The sequence below is a fragment of the Trachemys scripta genome, chromosome 12, assembly GCF_013100865.1.
Source record: "Trachemys scripta elegans isolate TJP31775 chromosome 12, CAS_Tse_1.0, whole genome shotgun sequence".
Lineage (NCBI taxonomy): Eukaryota > Metazoa > Chordata > Testudines > Emydidae > Trachemys > Trachemys scripta.
This window is the reverse complement of record NC_048309.1, coordinates 7,035,177-7,059,927: the sequence shown is the minus strand read 5'-3', so window position 1 is coordinate 7,059,927 and position 24,751 is coordinate 7,035,177. Positions and strand designations below refer to the sequence as shown.

At 42.9% G+C, this 24,751-nt stretch overlaps 1 protein-coding gene across 1 annotated transcript in view; it reads left to right on the top strand.

The window, feature by feature from the left end:
* NTSR1 (neurotensin receptor 1) overlaps positions 1 to 24,076 on the top strand; it is a 99,541-nt gene extending 75,465 nt beyond the window's left edge. The window contains exons 3-4 of the mRNA XM_034787915.1: positions 16,438 to 16,528; positions 23,827 to 24,076. Of these exons, the coding sequence (XP_034643806.1) occupies positions 16,438 to 16,528; positions 23,827 to 24,076 (341 nt within the window). The remainder of the gene's footprint in view (positions 1 to 16,437; positions 16,529 to 23,826) is intronic.
* The last annotated feature ends 675 nt before the right edge of the window (positions 24,077 to 24,751 follow it).

Genomic DNA, 24,751 nt, shown 5'->3' with positions numbered 1-24,751 from the left:
GTTTTTTTCCATTTTTAACCGACCATGTTATTTGTCTTGTGTCTCATCACTAGTGAATGGATGACACATTTAAGGTTTTATAGTTGCATGATAATTTGTAGGAGCACTTAAGCAGATCTTTAAGTCCATCCTTACGTAGAAAAACACTTAAGTATGTGCTTAAAATGAAGCATGGGCTAAAGTGCCATCCGAAATAGGTGAGCTTTCCTGAATCAGGGCCCAAATACTGAAGCCATTTTAATTATAACTTGTGGTTTTACCAACAGATCAAGAGCTAAACAGCAAGATGCTAAGGATAACCTGTACAATCAAAGATTTGGATCTGTACTTTGGCTACCCTCTGCACACAACAGTGAATACAAAACGTGTGCACAATTATCTCAATTGCATGTGCCATTAATGCTGTTTGTGTATGCAGTCACAGTAATTAGGCATGCAAATGCAATTCCATTTTTGCATGAAGAGTCTTCTCAAAATCCATCCCTTTTTATTTCCTAGTCCAATTTATTTTCCTTACCATGTAGTAAAATTAATAATTGCTGTGAAAATATTCTTCATGTTATTGGAGCTGTGCAGAAGAATCAGTTTTTCACTTAGAATGGATCTGTGTGTGAAAAGAGACTTTGGCAGATATTGTATGTAGTGTTGTTGCACCTGTGTCGGTCCCAGGATGCTGTAGCGACAAGATGGGTGAGGTGATATCTTTTAATTCTCACCATCAGAAGTTGGTCCAATAAACGATATCGCCTCACCCGCCTTGTCTTTGACAGGTATTCACAGCTTTGATCCAGGGGTCAGCTTTGCCATTTCACCATTTCTGTTGGTGAAAATGGCAAAAGCCTAAACTTTGGACAAAATCATGAATTTTCATCCCTTCAAACTTCTGAGGAAATATTTTTCCCCCCTGCAAAAACTGACATTTTCACAGCACATTTGAAACAATAATGTTAAAATGTCACAACCAGCTCCAGTGATTTCACCAAGGACAGACATGGCCTATTTTTTTCTCTGGTTTCTACTTTTATGACTTGAGGTTTCAAAATGAGACAGTGTAAGTCCCTGAGGACAGTTTGGTTTTTTAATGACATGGGAGGGATTGGACAGCGTTATAATTTCTCTCTGAGGGACAGGGTTACTTTCTTTTTCATTTACTGCTCACTGGCAGTGCTGAATGGCTGCTGAGGTTTTGCTTTGGAGGTCGTTAATGGGTTCTGTGGCTGGACAGAGTTCCAGCGTTCACTCGATGTCAGTGAGGAGAAGGAGGAACTGCACTGTGGAGCATCAGAAATGGCTTCATCTGCACCTTTACGCTAAAACCACTCAGGGTTCAGGTGTGCCATATAAGTACAGTCCTGCACTGAAGGTTTTGCTGAATCGTGCTGTCCCAGAGGGCACCCAACTTAGTGCATCTTGCAGAACTGCCCAGGACACATGTGGAATGTACCTTTTCAGTGCAGTGGACCACACCTCCTACCCATCTTCTTCTGCTCTTCTTCACTCCGTGTGCTCAGGCAAGCATGAAGCTTGCATTTGTGGCTGCACAGAGGCTGCATTTTGCATCTTTCCCGCAGCCCACATTGTGCACCGATACACAGGAAGGCCACTGTCTGGCCCTGAACCACTACACTAATAAACTGTGGGCTTCAATAAACTACAGCCAAACCAAACTTCTGAATAATTTAAATATGGTTCAGGTCCAGGCCCAGCTTTTGCAAACATGCCCAGGCAAATTTTCACGTGTAATAATGGATTTCACGTTTGCACACACAGTTATTGCAGTTGCACAGACAATTGTCATAATTAGTAGTGCATATGTTGTCTAACCAACCATTTGCATGTGCGTTCAGGATAATTACCTGGAGAAATTAGGCTATTGCGGTGGTGCCTATTGAAGTGATGCTGAGAATTTCTGGTTGCCCATGGTAGTGTTGTTGTGATTAACATGATTTATCTTCTTGCTTTCTGTACACAGAGTCCATAAATCTATTCAGCACATATGTTCACATGTACACATTCTTGGCAGTAGAGTTTATAAATGAAGCCAAGAGCAAAACTGCTGACAGCATTTTAATGGGAAACGGTTTAGTCAATAACAGTTGAGGCAATTTGTTCCCTTTATTTCTGTGCTGAGCTGTGGGTCAGACATAGGTCAAATCAAAGATCTCGAACCTGGAAATAGCGCTGGATTATGACAGACTTGATGCCTTAACTGAAGGGGACAAGGGAAAAGCAAAGGAATCCGGAGGATAAACTGGGAGGTGATCAAACAGAATCAGTTCAACAATGGCACAGAAGACATTCTAATAAAAGACGCTTCTCTTCTGTCTTATATGGTGACAGCCATGGTATAAAGTACAGTGTGACCGTTTTCTGGCAGTTTTCCGTACAGCAAAGGTTGAGGCTGAAATGCTTTGGCTGCTATGATGTCTGTTAGGGCTTGTCTAAGGAATGAAATCTTAGCCCTGTTGACGGCAAAACTCCTATTGACGTCCATGGCACCGGGATGTCACCCTATGATTTTTCAGGTCCATTATTCCCAACGGGTGCAGCTCTGATGGAGACTGTGATAGACGAAATAGATGGTTTGAACACTGTCTTGTCTAGCACTTAGTGAGAGAAAGGTTGGTCCTGTGACTAAGTAATTTCCTGGGGACCCAGGAGGCATTGTTCAGTTCCCAGCTTCCTTGCAGTCATCTTGTCTGACCATGGTTAAGTCATGTAATCTCTCTACGCCTTCCTTAACCATCTCAAAAATGGGGATAATAATACCTCACAGGGCTAGTATGAAGAGAAACGTGTTAATGCTTGGGAGGCCCTTAGATATTACAAGGATGGAAGCCAAATCAGCACCTCAATGCATTAATATTTGATTCTATTTTTAATACTTCTGCCTATTTCTATTTAGCAAGTGTTCTATTTTTCTCCCTCAGCCCCAACACCTTTGTCCTGACACTGAGTTGTATCTTTTAGATGAAGGACGATGGACTTCTTCATGAATAATAATGCAAAAAACTAAATTTATGCCTCTCATTCCCCAAGAGTGACTCCCTTATAAAAGAATGTATTCACAAATAGGGGTCTCCAGTATGCTGGGCACTTTAAGACCTGGTTCTTTTCTCCAAGTAAAGAAGCAAGAGGAAGACCAAAGACAGGGTAGGCCCACTGCTTAGTGAAGAGGGAGAAACAGTAACAGGAAACTTGGAAATGGCAGAGATGCTTAATGACTTCTTTGTTTCGGTCTTCACCGAGAAGTCTGAAGGAATGCCTAACATAGTGAATGCTAATGGGAAGGGGGTAGGTTTAGCGGATAAGATAAAAAAAGAACAAGTTAAAAATCACTTAGAAAAGTTAGATGCCTGCAAGTCACCCGGGCCTGATGAAATGCATCCTAGAATACTCAAGGAGCTAATAGAGGAGGTATCTGAGCCTCTAGCTATTATCTTTGGAAAGTCATGGGAGACGGGAGAGATTCCAGAAGACTGGAAAAGGGCAAATATAGTGCCCATCTATAAAAAGGGAAATAAAAACAACCCAGGTAACTACAGACCAGTTAGTTTAACTTCTGTGCCAGGGAAGATAATGGAGCAAGTAATTAAGGAAATCATCTGCAAACACTTGGAAGGTGGTAAGGTGATAGGGAACAGCCAGCATGGATTTGTGAAGAACAAATCATGTCAAACCAATCTGATAGCTTTCTTTGATAGGATAACGAGCCTTGTGGATAAGGGGGAAGCGGTGGATGTGGTATACCTAGACTTTAGTAAGGCATTTGATACGGTCTCGCATGATATTCTTATCGATAAACTAGGCAAATACAAATTAGATGGGGCTACTATAAGGTGGGTGCATAACTGGCTGGATAACCGTACTCAGAGAGTTGTTATTAATGGTTCCCAATCCTGCTGGAAAGGCGTAACGAGTGGGGTTCCGCAGGGGTCTGTTTTGGGACCGGCTCTGTTCAATATCTTCATCAACGACTTAGATATTGGCATAGAAAGTACGCTTATTAAGTTTGCGGATGATACCAAACTGGGAGGGATTGCAACTACTTTGGAGGACAGGGTCATAATTCAAAATGATCTGGACAAATTGGAGAAATGGGCTGAGGTAAACAGGATGAAGTTTAACAAAGACAAATGCAAAGTGCTCCACTTAGGAAGGAAAAATCAATTTCACACATACAGAATGGGAAAAGACTGTCTAGGAAGGAGTACGGCAGAAAGGGATCTAGGGGTTATAGTGGACCACAAGCTAAATATGAGTCAACAGTGTGATGCTGTTGCAAAAAAAGCAAACATGATTCTGGGATGCATTAACAGGTGTGTTGTGAGCAAGACATGAGAAGTCATTCTTCCGCTCTACTCTGCTCTGGTTAGGCCTCAGCTGGAGTATTGTGTCCAGTTCTGGGCGCCGCATTTTAAAAAAGATGTAGAGAAATTGGAAAGGGTCCAAAGAAGAGCAACAAGAATGATTAAAGGTCTTGAGAACATGACCTATGAAGGAAGGCTGAAAGAACTGGGTTTGTTTAGTTTGGAAAAGAGAAGACTGAGAGGGGACATGATAGCAGTTTTCAGGTATCTAAAAGGGTGTCATAAGGAGGAGGGAGAGAACTTGTTCACCTTAGCCTCTAAGGATAGAACCAGAAACAATGGGTTTAAACTGCAGCAAGGGAGGTCTAGGTTGGACATTAGGAAAAAGTTCCTAACTGTCAGGGTGGTTAAACACTGGAACAAATTGCCTAGGGAGGTTGTGGAATCTCCGTCTCTGGAGATATTTAAGAGTAGGTTAGATAAATGTCTATCAGGGATGGTCTAGACAGTATTTGGTCCTGCCATGCGGGCAGGGGACTGGACTCGATGACCTCTCGAGGTCCCTTCCAGTCCTATAATCTATGAATCTATGAATCTATGAATAATTATTATAGTATTCTTATTCTCCAGGCAAATTTTCACCTTGAAGATTTAGTGCCAATGCTCAGAAAAGCTGTTGCACGTGAGGACTTCAGTACAGATGACGCTGGTTTAGACTCCCCACGTCAGGATCAGAGTGTGTCTGTGAAGCAAAGCGCTGAGTAGGGAGCAGTACGCAGCTGCATTGCTTCAGCGGCAACACCAGGGGGCAGTGTGCACAAGACCTCCCAGAGTTCACATACATACCTGCTCCACCACCCCATAGGAGTGTGCGGCAGCCATTCCACATTGGTGCAGTAACAGGATTGGAGCGCTACCAAGGAGTTGTCCGGGCACTCAGGGGAACACAGAGGATGCACCTGAATGTGGCTCCTATCCAAGTAGCTCAGGGGGTGAGGCAAGGCCTTAGATAGCCTTGCCAGTTTGCACACTCACCTTAGGGCCTTAATCTAGACCACCCAGAACAGAACAGAACAGAAGCCGCTAGCAATTTTGGCTTTGATTTGAAACCTCTGCATTGTACTCAGAAGGACCCTGTAAGGTTCTTTTAATCAACAAGCTTAACTGAACTTAAAATTGCTTTTATTTGATTTTTGGGTTTACTTGATTACCTGATTTCCATCTCCCAGTCCTAGTATTTCTTTTACAAACCACACTTTCAAGCAGTCTGAAATGTAACAAAAATAAACAAGTATCCATGTGATTTATTTTAGGCTCTGTCATAAATGAAGATGCGCACCCAGCCTACAATAGCTTATGGAAGGTAGAGAGTGCAAATTAAAAAAATACCTCTCCACACCATTTTCCTTCCTTAAAACATCCACAGCTAATGCGCTTCCGATTTAGTGTTTCCAGCTCCCCAACATGCCATTAGGTCGCCTGCCTGTAGTGGCTTTAGCCTCAAGACCAGAGCACTGAAGCTTTTAACCATCAGTAACACCTATATTACTTGTTCATTAAGAGATCTTGAATGAGACCTGTAGCTGCTTTGGCTCCATATCCTGTAATTACCCAAGCTTGTCAAGGGACACAACCCCATACGCTAAGTGTCCCTAAACCTCTGGCTGCCAGAAGCCGGGACTGGATGACAGAGGATGGATCATTCGATAATTGCCCTGTTCTGTTCACTCCCTCTGATGCATGGGGCACTGGCCACTGTTTGAAGACAGGATACTAGGCTAGATGGACCATTGGTCTGACCTAAAGTGACCATTCTTATGTTCTAATTTCATTGCTTTAAGATTCCTAACCACTCTCAGAAAGTATGTTTTCATTCAACCATCAGAATATCATAGGCCAGACTTGGCAGCTCTGAATTCACTCAGCGCAATCATCAGAGCAGTATTTTACCAAAAGAGGCTAATGGCACTCAGAATCAGTAGCTCATGAATTAACACATCATTCACACTCTTCGCTAGCTTTTGCATCCTTTCTTGGCTACATTTACTTTTAGTTTAATGAGGAAGTTCAAGAGCCAAAGAATGTCTGAGTTGGGCCGTTATGTAGACCAGACTGGCAATCCATTAAATGGGTGGGTTCCTACCCAGCTGTCATTGTGGGCATGAGAATCAAAATTCAAAGAGCTCAAAGAGCTGGCTTCTTTCCAGTATCTTATGAGGACAGTTCTGGGTAATTTCCTCTGCGTGTCAGCATGATCACTCTAAATCTCCTTGAATAGAATGCAGAGTTTTGCCTCCCCCTCTCCACATTTTCCTTCCAGTTCTCTGATTATTAATTATGATCAATGTTAATTATTAAATAGTGCTGAGCTTAACCTCTTTACTACTGAATGATGTCCCAAGAAGTGTGAAACTTCTGTGCAGCTGTGTTTCATGGCGTTCTGCTCATTTGACTTTGTTCTGTAGTAACCTTTTGCCTAAACAAATCCACTGTCTGCCAACAGTGAAGTGGTTTATGAATCCAGGGCTTACTGTCTTCTAAGACTTGAGTCTTTTATGCATATATGTAAAAACTTGCCATCTGTTGTCTGCCGATTATTTGCTCTTCTCATACAAAAACCATGAAAAGAGACAAAGTAGGTGGGGTAATATCTTTATTGGACCAACTTCTGTTGGTGAAAGGTACAAGATTTCAAGCTACACAGAGCTCTTCTTCAGGGCTTGGGAAGGAAATCAAAGTGTCTGAGCTAAATACAAGTTGGGACAGATTGTTAAGCATAAGGGGTAACACAAGTTGTAGAGGCCACTTGAAATGGAGTGGGCAATAAAGGTTAGACAGCAACACAAAAGGAGTTTGAAGTGGGTCATTGGGGTTAGCAGGCAGGTGTGTGTTACAAATTGTTAGAATGAGCCATGAAACCAGTGTCGCTGTTGAGTCCATGAGTTTTGGTGTCTAGCAGCATTATGAGTTTAAGTTCGCAGGATTGTCTTTTGAAGGTATTGTGCAGGTTTTCTTTGAGAGCAAGCATTTAAAGAAAAATTAACATTAATTGTTTCCAAATATATTTAGCCAATTTAGTCAGGCAACAAGCCAAATAATTCTCACATTTCACCATTCGGTGCCTGCTTTTTGAATTCATTCATGAGTATTTTCAATATTTTCAATATTTGAAAAGTACTTACATACAGACTGATGCACACAGGTAATATATGCTTTAAAACAAGAACAACTGGTATTTTAATACCTGATATTTAAAACATGCCAGTGAACACAGATAAAATCTGCCCTGCGTTGGATACTAGACATGCACAGCCACACAGATAATGGATAATGGAGGACCACCATCTTGGCTGACACACTGGGGACCTCCAGAACTGAAAGCATAGTGGCTCTGTAGCTGGGGGCTGTAACAACTCATATCCCATGTGGATCGGCACAGCAGGGGACCTGTAACACACACTTTCCATAGGCATCAACTAAATGAGAATATAAAACGGGTACACATAAAAGCTGCCTCTCCAGAAATCAGCATTAAAGCAAATCCCTAATGTAAGCCCCATTACATAGTCTGAGATGGCATTGCATACCAGAGTACACATTCCTTAAGAGGTGTTGGAGATGGATGACTACGGATGGGCTGACCCTCCAAAAGCTGAGATGTTTAGTTCAGATAAGGCTGGGGAAAATGGCTGTGTAGCCAAAGTGCTTCTGCCTTTGCTCAACTGTCCACCAGCCACATTCATTTCAGCGTCGCTCAAAAACTTCAGGAGAAAATCCTCAGGGTTTGCCACCATCAGCTGAACAGAATCAGTAAAGAAAACTAGCACCAAGCTCTTGCAAAGGTATTAGCAGCAACGGAGAGTGATAAACAAAATTCTAGGGGCAGGATCGCTAGTCCATTAAGGCCTCTCTATACCACTCTGGTGGCACAAAGGGCCAGTCAACAGGCAGAAACAAGCCCCAGGGAATACCCCTGACATAAGCAGGTTGTAGAGTCGTGTCCTCCAATGCAGAAAGTGTGGGGGCAAACTGAGCTGAGAGTGGCAGGGTGAGTTATGGAGGAGTTGCAGCCAAAACATGCTCCTCTCCAACAACTTGCTGCTTCCCAGGACCCATAGTGAACCTCAGGGGCAGAAAATCAGTTAGAACAGCCCTGAGGCTGTTTTAACTAGTGCTGGGAGCCACATACGCTCCCAAATGGCCCCAGAATACAGGGAGCACAAAGGCGGTTTAAAGTGCCTCCTTCCTCTGTAATTCCTGCACTCAGCACACGGACTGACAATGGAGGCCATTGCATGTCGGTCAGTACCCTTCTAGAGACCACATGTTTATACTAACACATTGTGAGTACTCATAGAAGTTAGACATGGAAAAAACCATCTCCCAGCCACTGCAGGATAAACACAGGCTAAGATAAAATACTATGTGTAATCTAATTCAATTATCTCCCTAAGCTATCTTCATATCTAGTTTAACATGTTATTGAGAAAATCAAGACTGGCATCTTTTAAATCTTCTTTTGCAAAATAAAAAAAAAAATCCATCAAAATTCATAGCTTCCTCTGCAGGGCTTCCTGCACAATAAACAAACTGTTCTTTCGTTCATTCATTCGTTCGTTCGTTCGTTTGTTCATCTGCTGCTTTCTTCCTCTAAACATTTGTTTTGTCTTTGCCCTGCCTAGTAGGATTCGTGAGTTAGTACTGTATATGTTTGCATCCCTACTACAAAGTTAAAATTCTTATGAAGAATAGAATGTATAACTGTGTCTTAAAACAGTTTAGATTTCACAACGCAGACCAAAGGTTTGCTACATTTGGTATGCATTCATCCACTGAATATTTCTCAGACAATACTCTCCTAGACCTTCAGTCTTGCTGTCAAATGCAGGTTTATATGAGTGCCTTATGTGTTCATCTCATAGTTTGCTTAAGAGGTTTAATAAACTTTTAGACTGTGGTTTTTAAAACTGCCTAAGGGATTTGGGTACAATTAATTTTAATAGGAAATCGCCATCTAAATCCCCCTGAGGTGGCTTTCAAAATTGCAGATTTAATTTTAAAAAATAAGCCAAAGTATTAGAGGCAAAATATGGCTAAAAGCTAATATTGCAGCAGCAGCATTGAACTCTTGTAATTCATTTTAAACAGATAGAAAAATAAAGCTGTAATTAGTTTAAATGAGAATAGAAAAGCCCGGATGCAATAATTTAAGGACTGAACTGATTTTCAATAATAAGTTAGATGTAGAAATGGGGTAGAAAGAAAATAAAAAGCCAAACACAGGCTTTATCTGGTCCTAGGGGATTGTGTCTGTGTTCTCCCCAGTCTGGTTCACCATGGTTCTGCTTACAGATGTTGAATCCTATTTTTTTCATATGTGGAAATAGCAGCATTTTATAAGCCCGATCCTGCCCCTATTAAACTCAATTTAAAAGCAGCCCTTGAGTTCACTGGGAACAAGACCGGTGGTTTTTTCGATGTGATAAATGGGCATTCATCGTGTTGGTGTGACTCGTTAAGAGCACTTTTGCTTCAGGGGCAGAGATAATGGGCCCAGTCTCTTTCAATAAGGAAATAGCAATTTGGGGAATAAAGAACAAACCATCTTTAAAAACACAAAAACGACAGAGAGAGAAAAATCCATTTCCGGGACCATGAACCCCATTCCTGCGGGTCACCCACAGACTGATTTAATGGTGGGTCCGATCCAAAGCCCACAGAAGTTGGTGGAAGGATGCTCAATAACTTTAATGGGCTTTAGATCTACACCATGGTGCAGAAGGTAATGTTTCCTGCTGAGTCAGTCCCCAGGGCACTGTCACCCCGTGTGCCCTGCTCTAGCACATGTTACTCTGCTGTGAGATTAAATGAACTCTCTCATCCGCATCTATTTTTCTTTGAGAACACAACACGTTGGGGGCTCACCCAAGCTGAACTGCGACATGTAATCAACAGTCTCTGCCTCCTCAAGAAGAAATCCCTGACTGAACCCAAAAGATTGTGTGTAACTGTTTCTGGGATCCAATAGAAATTGTTTAAATATCTACTTTATCCAGCATTCCTTTGACAACCCAGCTCTTTTCCCTGGTAAGCACCTCGCTCACCAAGACGTGATGAAAGAGAAGGGGCATTAGGTTTTTGAAAGAGAATGAGATAAAAGGGGAGGTTTTTTACTCAATGTTTTTTAGATGAAAATTGACATGTGCCCCTATTTGGGATTGGACCCCAGGGAGTGGATGGAGATGGGCTGGCTTGCTACCCTGTGTATTCTTGATCCAGTTGATAATAAAGTTGAAACACAAGTACTAAGGGTGACAAATACAGGGCAGGGTCTTCAAAGCTGAGATGCACAATGCCACACATCAGAAATAGCACAGTAGAAAAACAATTTTTGAGATGCTGCATATCTGGGATTTAAAATCAAACCATAAGAGTCTTTTAATAAGGCTAAAACCAGGGCGTGCACAAGTGTTGAACTTTGCTCCAAAAGAATCTATTGGGGACCATTTTTAAAGCAGTTGTTAGCACCTGAAAAGTGTGTGTGTATGTGAAAATGTGCGTACATACAAGTAACACCTTTTGGAGGCCCTTTACAAAACTTCTGTTTTCTTCCTTACAGCATCTACAATGCTGTTATATAGTGTTAGTATACATGGGGGCAGCATAAATACATTGAATTTAATATCAAAATGAATAGCACAAAGGATGCATAAACGAGCAAATCATTTATTTTCATATGCAATAAAAATGCTCCATTGTTTTTAATTCAGAGGAGCCGTCACAAAATTTCCAGTCTGCTACACCAGAATCCAGACACTTTGCTCTTATTATGAGCCTTGAGGACGTTTGTACTCTAATTCTCTCTCTGCTCTGCAAAGGGCAGTCCACAATACAGCTGGTCCCATACAGCTGCTGCTGGCCGAATGCTACCATCCAGAATGACTGGGAAACTTGAAGCAGCGTAGCAGTAACTGTGATTCATGCTTTAGTGAGTTTTGCTAAATAAAGGAAAAGGCACAGCTGAGGGAAATAGCCCCAGCTCTACAGGAGAAGCAAGTCTGCCTGATGTGCGTTGCTTTTCACTCACAAAACTGTCCGTGTCTACTGGATTTTTTTTTTTTTAACTCATCACAAAATGAGTTGAAGATGGTGTCTCAGTCCTCCTGTGAATTCCCTGGGAGTTATCAGTGTCACGCCAAACTTTGCAGCTATTCAAACATCCTTTTCTTGTGTGTCCTGCAATGTTCCCAGGCAGGGTGGCTGAGAGGAACTGACACCTGTTTCCTCCCACTGTGAAGAAATGACTTCACACCCTCTTGAAGACTGTGACGATGGTTTTAAAAAAGATGCTAGAGTGCTCCACTTCTCCCTCATCTCATCTCATTTGAGGTCTGCGTCTGCAGCCACCAAAGTAAATGACAGGATCAGGCCCTCATTGGATGTATTAATTTTATTATTTCTTTAGATTTAAATCATAAAGCTCTAGGTGCCCTAACAGTGAATTAGAGCTACAATTGCAAACAGTGACCACACAGCAGCCAAAAAATAATCACATTGAAATAATGAATTCATTCAGCTGAAAGAGCAATAACAGATCCTCTAGCTTTCTCTCAGGAACATACCCCCTACCTTTCCCAAAAATCTTATCAAAATTAATGGCTTTTGCAGCATCTGTGAAAGATCTTCAAATACCCCAGGGGAATACAGCTAGCCTCTGCAAATGTACCCCTTTTCCAGGCAGCCTCAGTGCTGTACTTTTAATTAAGAAAATCAGATGCCTCCAACCAATGCACATCATCTCCTCTGGGCCTTGATGCCAGATCATAGTCGAGAGCGGGGAGGCTAGGGGATGGATCAGCGTTCATGTCGTGCTCCCCGTCAGTACCCGTCCTGGGCAGGGGAAGTGAATGATCCACTCATTGCACCAAATTCGTTGATGAATCCTGGTCACATGCCACCTGAGGCCAGTTGCGCATACGCTGAGAAGAGAGTTGAGGGCCAACTTATCCCCAGCTCAAACCATAGGCGCCGACTCCGTGGGTGCTCCAGGGCTGGAGCACCCACAGAGAAAAATTAACACCAGCAACCAAGCTCCCCCGCCCCCCAGCGCCTCTCAGCTGTTTCACGGTGTGTAGGAAGCTCTGGGAGGGAGGGGGAGCAGCGGGGACAGGGTGCGCACCGTGGGGGAGGCGGAGCAGGGCAGGGACTTGGGGGAAGGATAGGAGTGGGTGCGGGACCTGGGGCGGAGCAGGGAGGCCGAGCACACACACACACCCCGGCTAGAGGGGAAGTCGGCGCCTATGGCTCAAACCCAGTGGAACAAAGTTCTGGCTAATGTCTGAACTCTCAACTTTTCAGTCTCATCTTACACGGGGGCTCTTGGGCTTGTCTAACTCAGTTTACACTGTATGAACTTTCCTCTGTTTCCTTAGACTGTCCATTTGCTGACATGGCTGTCCATAGGCACAGCCAACAGAACAGGCGGCGTGGGAGCCTCACACAAGGATGCCATGGCCTGACCTCCCCTTCTGGCGATGCTTCTCTCCCCTACTCCTTCCCAGTACAGTCCTGTTACAACTGGCACTGATCATGGTACAATGCTCTGAGTACAGGGCTGGGAGCCAGGTGCTCTTGGGTTCTGATACCAGCTCGGACGCCGACTCCCTGGGTGGCTTTGGGCAAGTCATTCTTGCCTCATTGTATCCACCCACAAAATGGAGATATGATCGCTTTCTTGCTTGCTCCGCAGGAGCATGAGGACAGTTAGTTACTGAAGGACCAATGGGGCCTCTCGGTATAGGCCCATAGTGTGGGGGAACTTCTGGAGGATTCATCTGTATTCAGAATCCTCCTCAAGCACTCCATTCTCTAGGAGGAACATGCCTGCGGCTATGCCCCCTCATGAAGCACAGCATAGTCCCTCTGTGCACCAGCCCTGTTGGTGAAGAAGGAAGGGTTGGAGACAAGTTCCCACTCTTTGGGGCACTGTTCACACCCAGGAAAAGGGGTGCCTCCCTGAATACGGCGACTGCAAATTGCAGCTGGGTGTTACGTAGGCCTCAAAGGGCTCTTTCCTGTCTCCCATCACCATAGGAGCCCACATAAAGGCCAGGAACAATTTGGCCCTTACCATCTGTAAAGCACATTTGGGATGAAAAGCAATATGATGGTTATATTTATCTCTGATTTTTCTCCATGGCTGTTATTTTGTGCTGTTTTGACTGAGGTTTCCTACTGGGATTCTGCCAGACGCCTGTCATTTCTTACAGTGCTGGAAATATGCATTGTAAGAGAAGAATCTTTCCCTTGATTCCCTGATTTTAAAAAAATCTAGATTAACAAAGGCACCCACCAACTAGGCTTTATCGTCCACGATTCTGACTGACTGATAGCCATAGCTCTGTGCCTCGCAAAACAAAATACCTAGCTACCAAGGTCCTGGGTTGATGTCAAGAAATAATTCAGGCATGATAAAGGGCTTGATTCAAACCCCAGCAAAGTCAATTGAAAGACTCCCATTGATTTCAGTGGGGTTTGGCTCAGGTCTAAATGGAAGCATTTTTAATTGGTTTGGGGAACACAGTCAGGGCTACTGGTGGAATCCAAATTGCAATTTTCATGAATTTCAGGAGGGTCTGATTGCTTTATTTTGGAAAACTTCCCAGGACATGATTCTACTCCCCACTTACCAGTGTAAATTAAGGGTAATTCAGTTAAAGTGAGGGGAGGCCTAGGCCCTAAAATTCTATTAAACTTGTTTTTTTTTTTTTAAAGTAATTTGCAGCCTTAATTGTGTCTCTTGATGGAAGTTTTTTTGGTTTATCTGGGAATTATCCCTAGCTCACCATATAATGAAACACATTCTGATTGTAGAGAGCCCCTGGCTTTTCACACATACTTTCATTCTTCTAAGTAGAGATGTTGCTAGGGGGTTCTAAACTCCACACTGGGATTTCCCTCTGAGCTAGAGGCATTTTCTTGAATATCAGGCAAATGCAATGTACTATTGTCGCATTCTGGGTGCGATCCAGACCAGCGAGGGGTTGTGTCCCTGCCTGCCCCGTGACTCTGGGTGCCTTAAATGTTCTGCTGCTGTGTCTCACAGCCTAGACGCTGACAGCCAGCAAATAAGTGAGCACTAAGTGTTTGTGTGTTAAGCAGCTCTGACTCAGCGCTCTTATTCCAGCAGCCCTAGCCCCACTCTGGTATCTACCAGCAATGGTTACTACTAGCCAAGTGACTCCAACCCACCTCCAGGCCCAAATTTCCCCCAAACTGCAATGTCCAGCCCGTTCCTGAGCCATTCAGAGCGATAATAAGGGTTGTTTGCTTTTTAAAGAGTCAATACCCAGCAGCTTGTCTCATTAACTGGATTAATAATCACTTCAGTTCAAATACAGCACTGGATTAGTTTAGATTAAAACAAAGCAAGTTTATTAACAACAGGACATAGGTTAAGTGATGCCAAGTAAAAGAAATAAAGGTGGGGTAGTTACAAGCAAATAAAAGTGAAGAACATGCATCAAAATCTAAAACTTAATCTAGCAAGGTACAGCCTTTGTTTACTATGGTTTCTCTCACCAATCACTCTTCGTCCAGCCTGGCTGACTGTGTCTCAATTAGGACCTTCCACAAGGTGAACGATAACTTGGGGTTCTTTGTCTCTCTCTTGTATAGTTCAGTGACCCTTTGAAATAAATTCTTCCGAAGGTTCCCCCCAACCCCAAATAAAGGTCATTCCAGCTGCCAGGAAGGAGACGTGGAGTGGGGTGGGGAAGGAAGTTCTGCGCTGGTTTATTCCATGCTGGTGTTTGCTAAAATGTAAATTGATCTGTTCCTGCCCTCTCAGATGCAAATAAATGGCCACTTGCCATGTGATTGCTAATCGACTCTGATGATGGCTGGCTGGAGGCACAGGCTTTGTCTTTTGTCTGGGAGAAACCTGTTTCCCCACTCCCCAGACTTGTCTGATAAACATGTTTTAGTTTCACATTCCCTTCCTTCCTTTGTACGGGCCCTTGGGCATTTACAGTACATACACCATGCAAGAATATTAATGATCAGTGTGATTAGTTTTCCAATGATAACTTATATGACACATCAGATACAGTTTATGACATTAATGGACTGGGGTACACTGAACTGGTCAGGCCAGCTGGAACTGCCTACCAATGAGCCTCTGGCACTGGGATGCTGTTAGGGCCACACCCATAGAACTCCCTCAGTCAATAAGTGGATCTGGAATAACCTTTTTATTCCTGCTACAATATCATATTGAAGGATCCCATTTTAAAGTGGACTTCTGTGCTCATCAGAACAAGACTCCAGCTATGCCACCGCATTCATGTCACAAGGTTTCCAGCAGAACGGTCAAAGTTTCTACTTCGACAAATCTAATGGAGTGTGCGGTGACTGGTGTGTTGCAAACGCCTGCTGAAAAGGTGTCCCTTGGGAATAAAACATTACCATTGGTAGACACACCTGATTATTGATTTTTAGTAGTAGTAGTATTATGCATTATTTGGATTGTGGCCATGCACCACCAGTCATGCACCAGGACCCCGAGGTGCTGTCCTACCAGAACAAAAAGATGAGTCCTGCCCCAAAGAGCTAAATCATCCTTAGAAATCATTTGATGATCAGTAACACAATGGGACTCCTGGTAATTCAATGGCTTTATACACGTGGGACACAGGTATGTGCTATGAACTACTGAGGTCATAGTATTCCTTATTCTATGTGCCACTGGATGGAAAAAGTGCTATGGTTATTTCTGTTAGATAAAATATAAATACAATCAATGTGAAGACAGATTTTGCTTGATGCAGAGTCTGAACTAGACAAAGTGAGGTGTCCTTTCCTGCCTTTTCATGCATTAGACTTCTTTCTTCTATTTATACCCCGCTACTCCCCCATGGATTGTAACCAATTTCCATTATTTCCATTACCCTTGTTCTACCATAAAGATAAAAGCGACGGTTATCCCTCTGGGGCTGTTATTGATTAGCACAATGGCACATAGGACCATTCTGGTGCTTTTAAAAGAAAACAGTGTTAAACATGCACAAAAACTGATCGCTTTTTTTATTTCCAGGAAAAAAATAATGGAAATGTTTGTATCTTGCAGGTGCTGTTGTGATTGCCTTTGTGGTCTGCTGGCTTCCTTATCATGTACGGCGTCTCATGTTTTGCTATGTTCCAGCAGATCACTGGACAGAGTGAGTCATTATTTTGAAGTGGAATGCAATTGTACCTTGCCACTGCAGAAGTCTAAGGGCCAGACTGTGCTCCCCTTCCTTCCACTGAGTACCATGTTATTCAACTACTAGCACCTTTGAGGTCAATAGGGGGTCTGGTGATATTTAATAAGGAGATCAGAATCTGGCCCTGAAGTTTTACAGGGGAAATATGAACTTAAGAAGGTCTCAAAATTGTCTTCAGCTTGATTTTTTTATAACAGGTTTTAAAAGCTGGATGCCAAAGATGTTTGTGATGGAAAACATTACCTTGCATTCAAATAGCATCTGATTATCTCATGTTGGCAATCACAAAATTACCACCTGCTACTAGTACAGTGACCAATTTTCACCTCTGCCAGTCCCTAAGAAATCCTTGGTTGGTATCTATCTAAGACACAGAGACATTAGCTGTAAGGTGGAGCAGCTCATGTCAAAACACAATTTAGTTCCAAAAAGCTAAATTTTCCAGGTGATAGGAGAAAATCCACAGACAGAAAAATAGTTGCATCATTTCAACATACAAATGCATCTTGGTTTTAGAAAAGGTAGATAATGCCAGACCAACCTGATCTCTTTCTTTGAGAAAAACAACAAGGAGTCTGGTGGCACCTTAAAGACTAACAGATTTATTTGGGCATAAGCTTTCGTGAGTAAAAACCTCACTTCTTCGGATGCAATCTTCTTTGAGAAGATTTTCTAAATAAAGGAAATGCAGTAGATCTAATCTACTTGGATTTCAGTAACGCATGACACTGTTCCACGTGGGAAATTATTAGTTAAACTGGAGAAGATGGAGACTAGTATGACAATTGAAAGGTGAATAAGGAACTGGTTAAAGGGGAGACTACAACGGGTCATACTGAAAGGTCAAATGTCAGGCAGGAGGGAGGTTACTGGCAGACTTCCTCAAGGAATGGTCTTGGGACCAATCTTATTTAACATTTCCATTAATGAAGCTGACACAAAAAAGTGGGAGTATGCAAATAAAATTTGCGGATGACACAAAATTGGAAGGTATTGCAATATGGAGGAGGACTGGAATATCATACAAGAAGATTTGGATGACCTTGGAAACTGAAGTAATAGAAATGGGATGAAAATTAATAGTGCAAAATTCAAGGTCACTTACTTAGGGACTAACAACAAGAATTTGGAAGTGACAGAGGAGAGGAAAGACCTGGGTGTATTAGTCAATCACAGCATGACTATGAGCTGGCATTGTGATGCCGCTGTGAAAAAGGCTAATGCAGTCCTCGGATGCATCAGGTGAGGTATTTCCAGAAGAGATAAGGAAGTGTTATTACCATTATACAAGAAGAAACCTCATCTGGAATACTATGTGCAATTCTGGTTTCCCATGTTTAAGAAAAATTAATTGAAACTGCAACAGGTGCAGAGAAAGGCTACTAAAGATGATTAGAGGAATAGAAAACTTACCTTATGAGGGGAGACTCAATGAGCTTATCTGTTAGGCTTAACAAAATGAAGGCTATGGGAAGATAGGATAGCTCTCTAAAAATACCTCAGAGGGATAAACACCCCGGAAGGGAGAATAGTTATTTAAGGGCCAATGTTGGCACAAGAACAAATGGATATAAATTGGTCATCGATAAATTTAGGCTTGACATTAGAGGATGGTCCCTTCTAGCCTTAAAATCTATGAGTCTATGAAAAGAGTGGAGTAGGTTATTTGCTAATTTTAGCAATGAAAGGCCAGAATTAACATATAGGGATTATCATCCATTTGCAGGGATTTTCAGACAGTTTAAGTGGGCAATTATACTTGTAACTGCACACCTAGTCTGTATGCACATGTATTGACATTGCTCACATAAAAGATGAAAATAACACATGCAAATACATCCTATTAGCTATAGGCTCATGCAACTATCCAATTTTTTGCATATTCATGGCAACTGCATGTACAAATCAGGTAAATAATAGAGCATATATTTTGCACATGCAATTGTGCACCTAAACTTTCTGAAAATCTAGCCCCAGATTCCTTGAGGCAAAGATGGCAGGAGATGGGTTCAGCGAAGAATCTAATCATTACTCAGGTAGTTCTTTTCCAATGTTACATCCTCTGTTCTCTGAAAAGAGTTCTGTTTCCTGCCGTGAATGGGAGACGAGGGGAGCGGAGGACACTTCTACAATGCTAAAATGCAGCCAAACTAAGTGATTATTAAAATTTCATAAATTCCAAGCACAAGAAACAGTGATTTCCAGTAGAGCAGTCCACCGAAACAAATTGTATATCCTGCCATGGTAACAACCGGATTTTACATTTAATAGTGAAAATAGACTCCTAAGCATGCATTGGACCAAACCGTTATTTCTTGTTTACTTTACTATAAGAAAAGCACTTAAAGCAGCAAGCAGTTATGTAACAATAACATTTGCTCTGAGCAAAAGCAATAGACAACTTTGTCAGCAGTTAACACAGATTGATGTGTACCATTTGCATATTAATATTTTTAAAAGCCATGATTAATTTTAAGAAAGTCCAGAACTTACAGCTATATTATGAACGGCGAGCTATCAATATTGCTGGTTAATTAATTGCTTACGGTGGTTTGACGTAAGCTCATCCACAAATATGCCCATGTCTGAACAAGAGAAATCTTGTTCCTTTGAATTAATACCCCATAGCTACAGACCAATGATGTATTTGTAAGGATTGGAACGGGCCACCAATGCTTAACACACAGTGTTTAAGGTTTGTGTGTTGGGGTTAGTAAGACATCACAATCAGGTCTATTTATCCATCATCTGTGAGCAAGTAGAAGAGCACAAGGTCTGATTTTCAAGGATGCTGAGCGTCCATTAAGATCAGTGGAGCTGTGGAGCATTCTGCACCTCTGCAAATGAGTTCCCTACTACCTAGACTACATCTACACTATGAGCTAGGGGTTTGGTTCCCCTGCTCATGTACACGTACTCGCGCTACCTCGATGAGAGCTAGCATGAGTATAAATAGCAGTGTCGCTGCGGTAGCACTGGCTGTGGCAGCAGAGGCATGACTGACACTAAACTGGGAGGAGTGGTAGATACGCTGGAGGGTAGGGATAGGATACAGAGGGACCTAGACAAATTAGAGGATTGGGCCAAAAGAAATCTGATGAGGTTCAACAAGGACAAGTGCAGAGTCCTGCACGTAGGACGGAAGAATCCCATTCACTGCTACAGACTATGGACAGAGTGGCTAGGCAGCAATTCTGCAGAAAAGGAGCTAGGGGTTACAGTGGATGAGAAGCTGGATATGAAACAACAGTGTGCCCTTGCTGCCAAGAAGGCTAACGGCATTTTGGGCTGTATAAGTAGGGGCATTGCCAGCAGATCGAGGGATGTGATCATTCTCCTCTATTCGACATTGGTGAGGCCTCATCTGGAGTACTGTGTCCAGTTTTGGGCCCCACACTACAAGAAGGATGTGGAAAAATTGGAAAGAGTCCAGCGGAGGGCAACAAAAATTATTAGGGGGCTGGAGCACATGACTTATGAGGAGAGAGTGAGGGAACTGGGATTGTTTAGTCTGCAGATGAGAAGAATGAAGGGGGATTTGATAGCTGCTTTCAACTACCTGAAAGGGGGTTCCAAAGAGGATGGAACTAAACTGTTCTCAGTAGTAGCAGATGACAGAACAAGGAGCAATGGTCTCAAGTTGCAGTGGGGTAGGTTTAGGTTGGATATTAGGAAAAACTTTTTCACTAGGAGCACTGGAATGGGTTACTTAGGGAGATGGTGGAATCTCCTTCCTTAGAGGTTTTTAAGGTCAGGCTTGACAAAGCCCTGGCTGGGATGATTTAGTTGGGAATTGGTCCTGCTTTGAGCTGGATGACCTCCTGAGGTCCCTTCCAACCCTGATATTCTATGATTCTATGACTGAGCCATGCTGAGTACAAACCTTTCTGAACCCACTAGGTATGTATTCGCTCCGCTGCCGCTACCCATGTGACTGTAGCTACACTGCTATTTATACTCACGCTCAGTGGTGGATTAATAATTTTGCCGCCCCTAGGCTGGGAAATAATTGCCGCCTTGGCCCCACCCCGACTCCACCCTTTTCCCGACCCCATTCCAACCCCATCCCCAAAGTCCCCGCCCCAACTCTGCCCCCTCCCTTCCCCTATTGGATCCCTTCCCCAAATCCCCGCCCCCGGCCCCACCTCTTCCCCCAGTGCGCAGTGTTCCCCCTCCTCCCCCCTCCCTCCCTGCCCCATGAAACAGCTGTTTCGCGGCACAAGCGCTGGGATGGGAGAGAAACAGAACGCGGTGGCGCGCTTGCAGAGGAGGCGGAGGTGAGCTGGAGAAGCGGGGCGGGGCGCAGAGGGGAGCTTCCATCCCTGCAAATTTGCCGCCCTAGGCCTAGGCCTTGTCGGCCTAGGCAGTAATACGGCGCTGCTCACGCTAGCTGTCACTGAGCTAGTGCAAGCATGGGTACACGAGCAAGGGAATCACACCCCTCACTCGTAGTATAACATAGCCATTTATGCCTATGAATTCTACCCGCTCACAAATAGTAATCCAGGGATTTTAGTCCAGCAGTTGCACCCTTCCTACTGAAAATGTTGTCTCTCGTCAGATTATTCCCCTGCTCCACAAGAATCACTCCACTCTGTCAGAACGCATCACCCAGCCATCCCACCCATTCTTCTAACCTGGCTTGCACCCTGGTGGCATCCACCCAGCACAATGGCTGTGCCTTTAATTCAGATGATCTTGATATTCAGTTTATTGTGGGAATGATTGAATAGTGCTTGTCTAAATACATCCATCCTTTTCCCTGGAGCAGCCTGAAACCAGCTCTAAAGAGGAACCTAGTCTGAGATGAACCAGGGTCCTTTTCCAGTTAATATTTACAGAAACAAATGAAAAACAAGGCAGAGACTCTCACTTCATATTAAACTGCTGTTTATAAATGGTTAATAAATGATTAATAGACGTTATAAGCAAGTTATAGACATAAGTAGTATTTGTTATAGATGGTTATAAGCTCATCAGTAGAAAGTGTTATAGATGGTTATAAGCAACCTATTGACCTGCTGGAGTCTATGGCAATCTACAACCATTGATTATCCATTTGTTAAAACATCTATTAATCATTTATTAACCTCTTTATAAAGGGAATCAATATAAAGTATGACCCCAGACAGCATTTGTGATTTTAGAGACCAAGATATTTCCAGAAGAGACTTGTTTGTGAGTGCCGGCCTTGAGGCAGGTCCCTTTTCGATGTCTCAGGTTGGGCAATCAAAAGTTAAGGCACCTAAAATCGCCAGTCACTTGAAAATTGTGTCCTCAGTGAACAGGAATCGGTGAAGATTTTCTGTGTGTATGCGTCAGAAATCTTGTACATTTCTGTAGGGATAAACCACAGTAAAGAAACTGTTAAAGTGTGTTAAAAGGACTGACTAGACCAAAGTTAACATTTGTTGATCTTTAAGAACATTTAGAAAGGAACTGCTTGAAAGGATACTTACTTTCACAGTACTTCCTTTGGCAAGAATAATAGGCACCTGCACTGCAAGCTACTAGAATTTCACATTTTCTTTATAATTATCGACACCATGAGGGGCTAAGTGACAAGCTCTTTCAGTCTGGAAGGTGTGCACTTTCCCAAACAAATGCACCTCTGGCTGCTTTCAGCTGTCGCCATATCCTAGCACTTTGTAGCCATTAAATCAGAGACACTGACGTGGGTTCTGCAATAGATTGCGATTTTCTCTGAAGGTCTGTGTGTCTTAACCCTTAAAAACCTTTTGCACAGAGCAAAACCCTATAATCAGGATTCATGCTATCATGTTGACAGCCTTAGAATGATGCACAACCTCCCACACCACTAAAAATAACTGTCCTGACTTTACAAAGCTTGGCATATACCTATGACAACTCTCATAAGCAATTAGAGAAGGCAGTTGCAGTATCTTATACACAGTTCTTCAGTCTGTAGAGATTCCTGTGCCTTCTACCCTTGCGGTGTTTGCACATCACACTAAAAACCATCCTTTTGTTATCAAGTTGATGAGTTCCTGGCCAGAGTCTGGTTCCTACATACCTATAAGCAATGGAAGTTTTGCAGTTGACTAAAATAGGAACAGGATGGAACTCCTGTATGGGTTTTAGTTAGACCTGGTTGAAAAACAGGTTGACAATTTCACTAAGAAGTTTGGAGAGATAATATCTTTTAACGAACCAACGTCTGTAACAAGCTTTCAAGACCTCTTCTTCAGGTCTGTGCAGCAGGAAAGCTTGTCTGTTCCACCAACAGAAGTTACTCCATCAAAAGAAATTACCTTGTCTTTCCTACTCTGGGACTGACAGGGCTACAACTGCAAACTAAAGTGTCTGACATTTCAGGTTTGAAATGGACTCATCTTCTGGTTTTTGTGAAATTTCTCATGATATTCCTTACTGACATTTTTATCAAAAGTAATTTCAAAATCATCATCGAAAATTTTGACTTGCTGAAAAGTAGGTGTTTGGTCAATGAAATTTTTCAAGAATGATTTTGCAAATCACTTGTTAAAAAAGTCAGTGAAGATATTGATGAGAAATGCTGAGGAAAAAATAAAAAAAAAATCTGTCAATTTTTCAGCAAAAAGGTTAATTTTCAGAAAAAGGCCATTTTAAAAAAATGAAAAACAAATTGTGCAAAAAATATTGATCAGCTCTAGATATGTTATTACAGTGATACAAGCTCCTCATCAGATAGCAAAGTTGTTCCCAAGAACCACGTCCAAAGTCCATTGAAGTCAATAGGAATCATTCTGTTGACTTTGATGGGCTTTGAATCAGGATCCTTATGTAGAACTTTGTTTTAACAGAGGTGGAGAGAACACACTAAATATTTTCCATAAACATTTTTTTGAAAACTCTCCCCCTCTCCTCCTGCCCCACCCCTAAAAAAAACCACTCATGGAAACACCCACGGTTCGCTGTCCCAGGGAAGCGGCAGCCAGCACATCCCTTGGCCCGCACCGCTTCTCGCAGCCCCCATTGGACTGGGACGGCGAACCGCAGCCAGTGGGAGCCACGATCGGCCGAACCTGCGGACGTGGCAAGTAAACAAACTGGCCCAGCCCACCAGGGGGCTTACCCTGGTGGGCCGCGTGCCAAAGGTTGCCGATCCCTGGACTAGATGGACCACATTTGATATCTAGTATGGCAATCCCCTGAAAATCTGGCTTCCATTTTCTCCAACCCTGCAATTGTAAGTTATTCATACTCTCCTCCCCCACTCATATTTCCACTCTCTTCTTGTTCTATTCCATCAGGTTCCTTTATAATTTCTACCACTACTTCTACATGTTGACAAATGTCCTCTTCTACGTCAGTTCTGCCATCAACCCCATCCTCTACAACCTGGTATCCGCAAACTTCCGCCAGATCTTCCTCTCCACGCTCATGTTCCTGTGCCTGCCATGGAGAAAGAAGAAAAAGAGACCCAGCTTCACCAGGAAGTCCAACAGCATCTCTAGCAACCATACGTTTTCCAGCCAAGTCACTAGGGAAACGACATACTGAGCCCCAAGTGAAGCCAAGGGAAGGGAGAATGTGTTTCAACATGGATTTAGGACGTGAGAGAGACCTCTGGGACCTTAATGCATGGTCTCTAAATTCACCATAACACGAATATGTTTAGCAGTCTCATTTTTGTTGGAACAAATAGGCTTCGTTCTGCCAGTAACTTTGGGGTTATTTTAAAGCATCAGCCTTGCCTCTTGTGAATAATGTCTACGCATTTTGTAACTTCGGTATGGCATAGATTCCGATGCAGTGTTATCTGGAAAGCCACAGCACTTCTTCAGCCTATAAATGTCAAGCTTAGGCAACTCATATCGTGCTTCGTCCTTTTCTCCGTGCAGAGACGCTGTGCTAAAGTTGAAGAGCTCAACATTGTTTCTCTTGGTGGCACTGAGCTGAGACTTTAATGAGGAGCAAGGCAGTTTTGAGTGAACAGGGATATTATTTTGGGGGGGGGGGAGTAGTAATCCGAGAGGCGATAAAAGAAAGAGAAATGGAAATAATGGAATCAATAAGGAATATAGCACTCAGGGAGCAAGGTGGTTATTTATAGAACTCATTCTGATTAATTAGACCAGGGTGTCCAGGAGAGCCAATTTAGTGTCCCTAAATTAAATAATAAAATAACGATAATGCCTTACCTAGATTAGGATGGCACCTTGGAAAACACTGTTC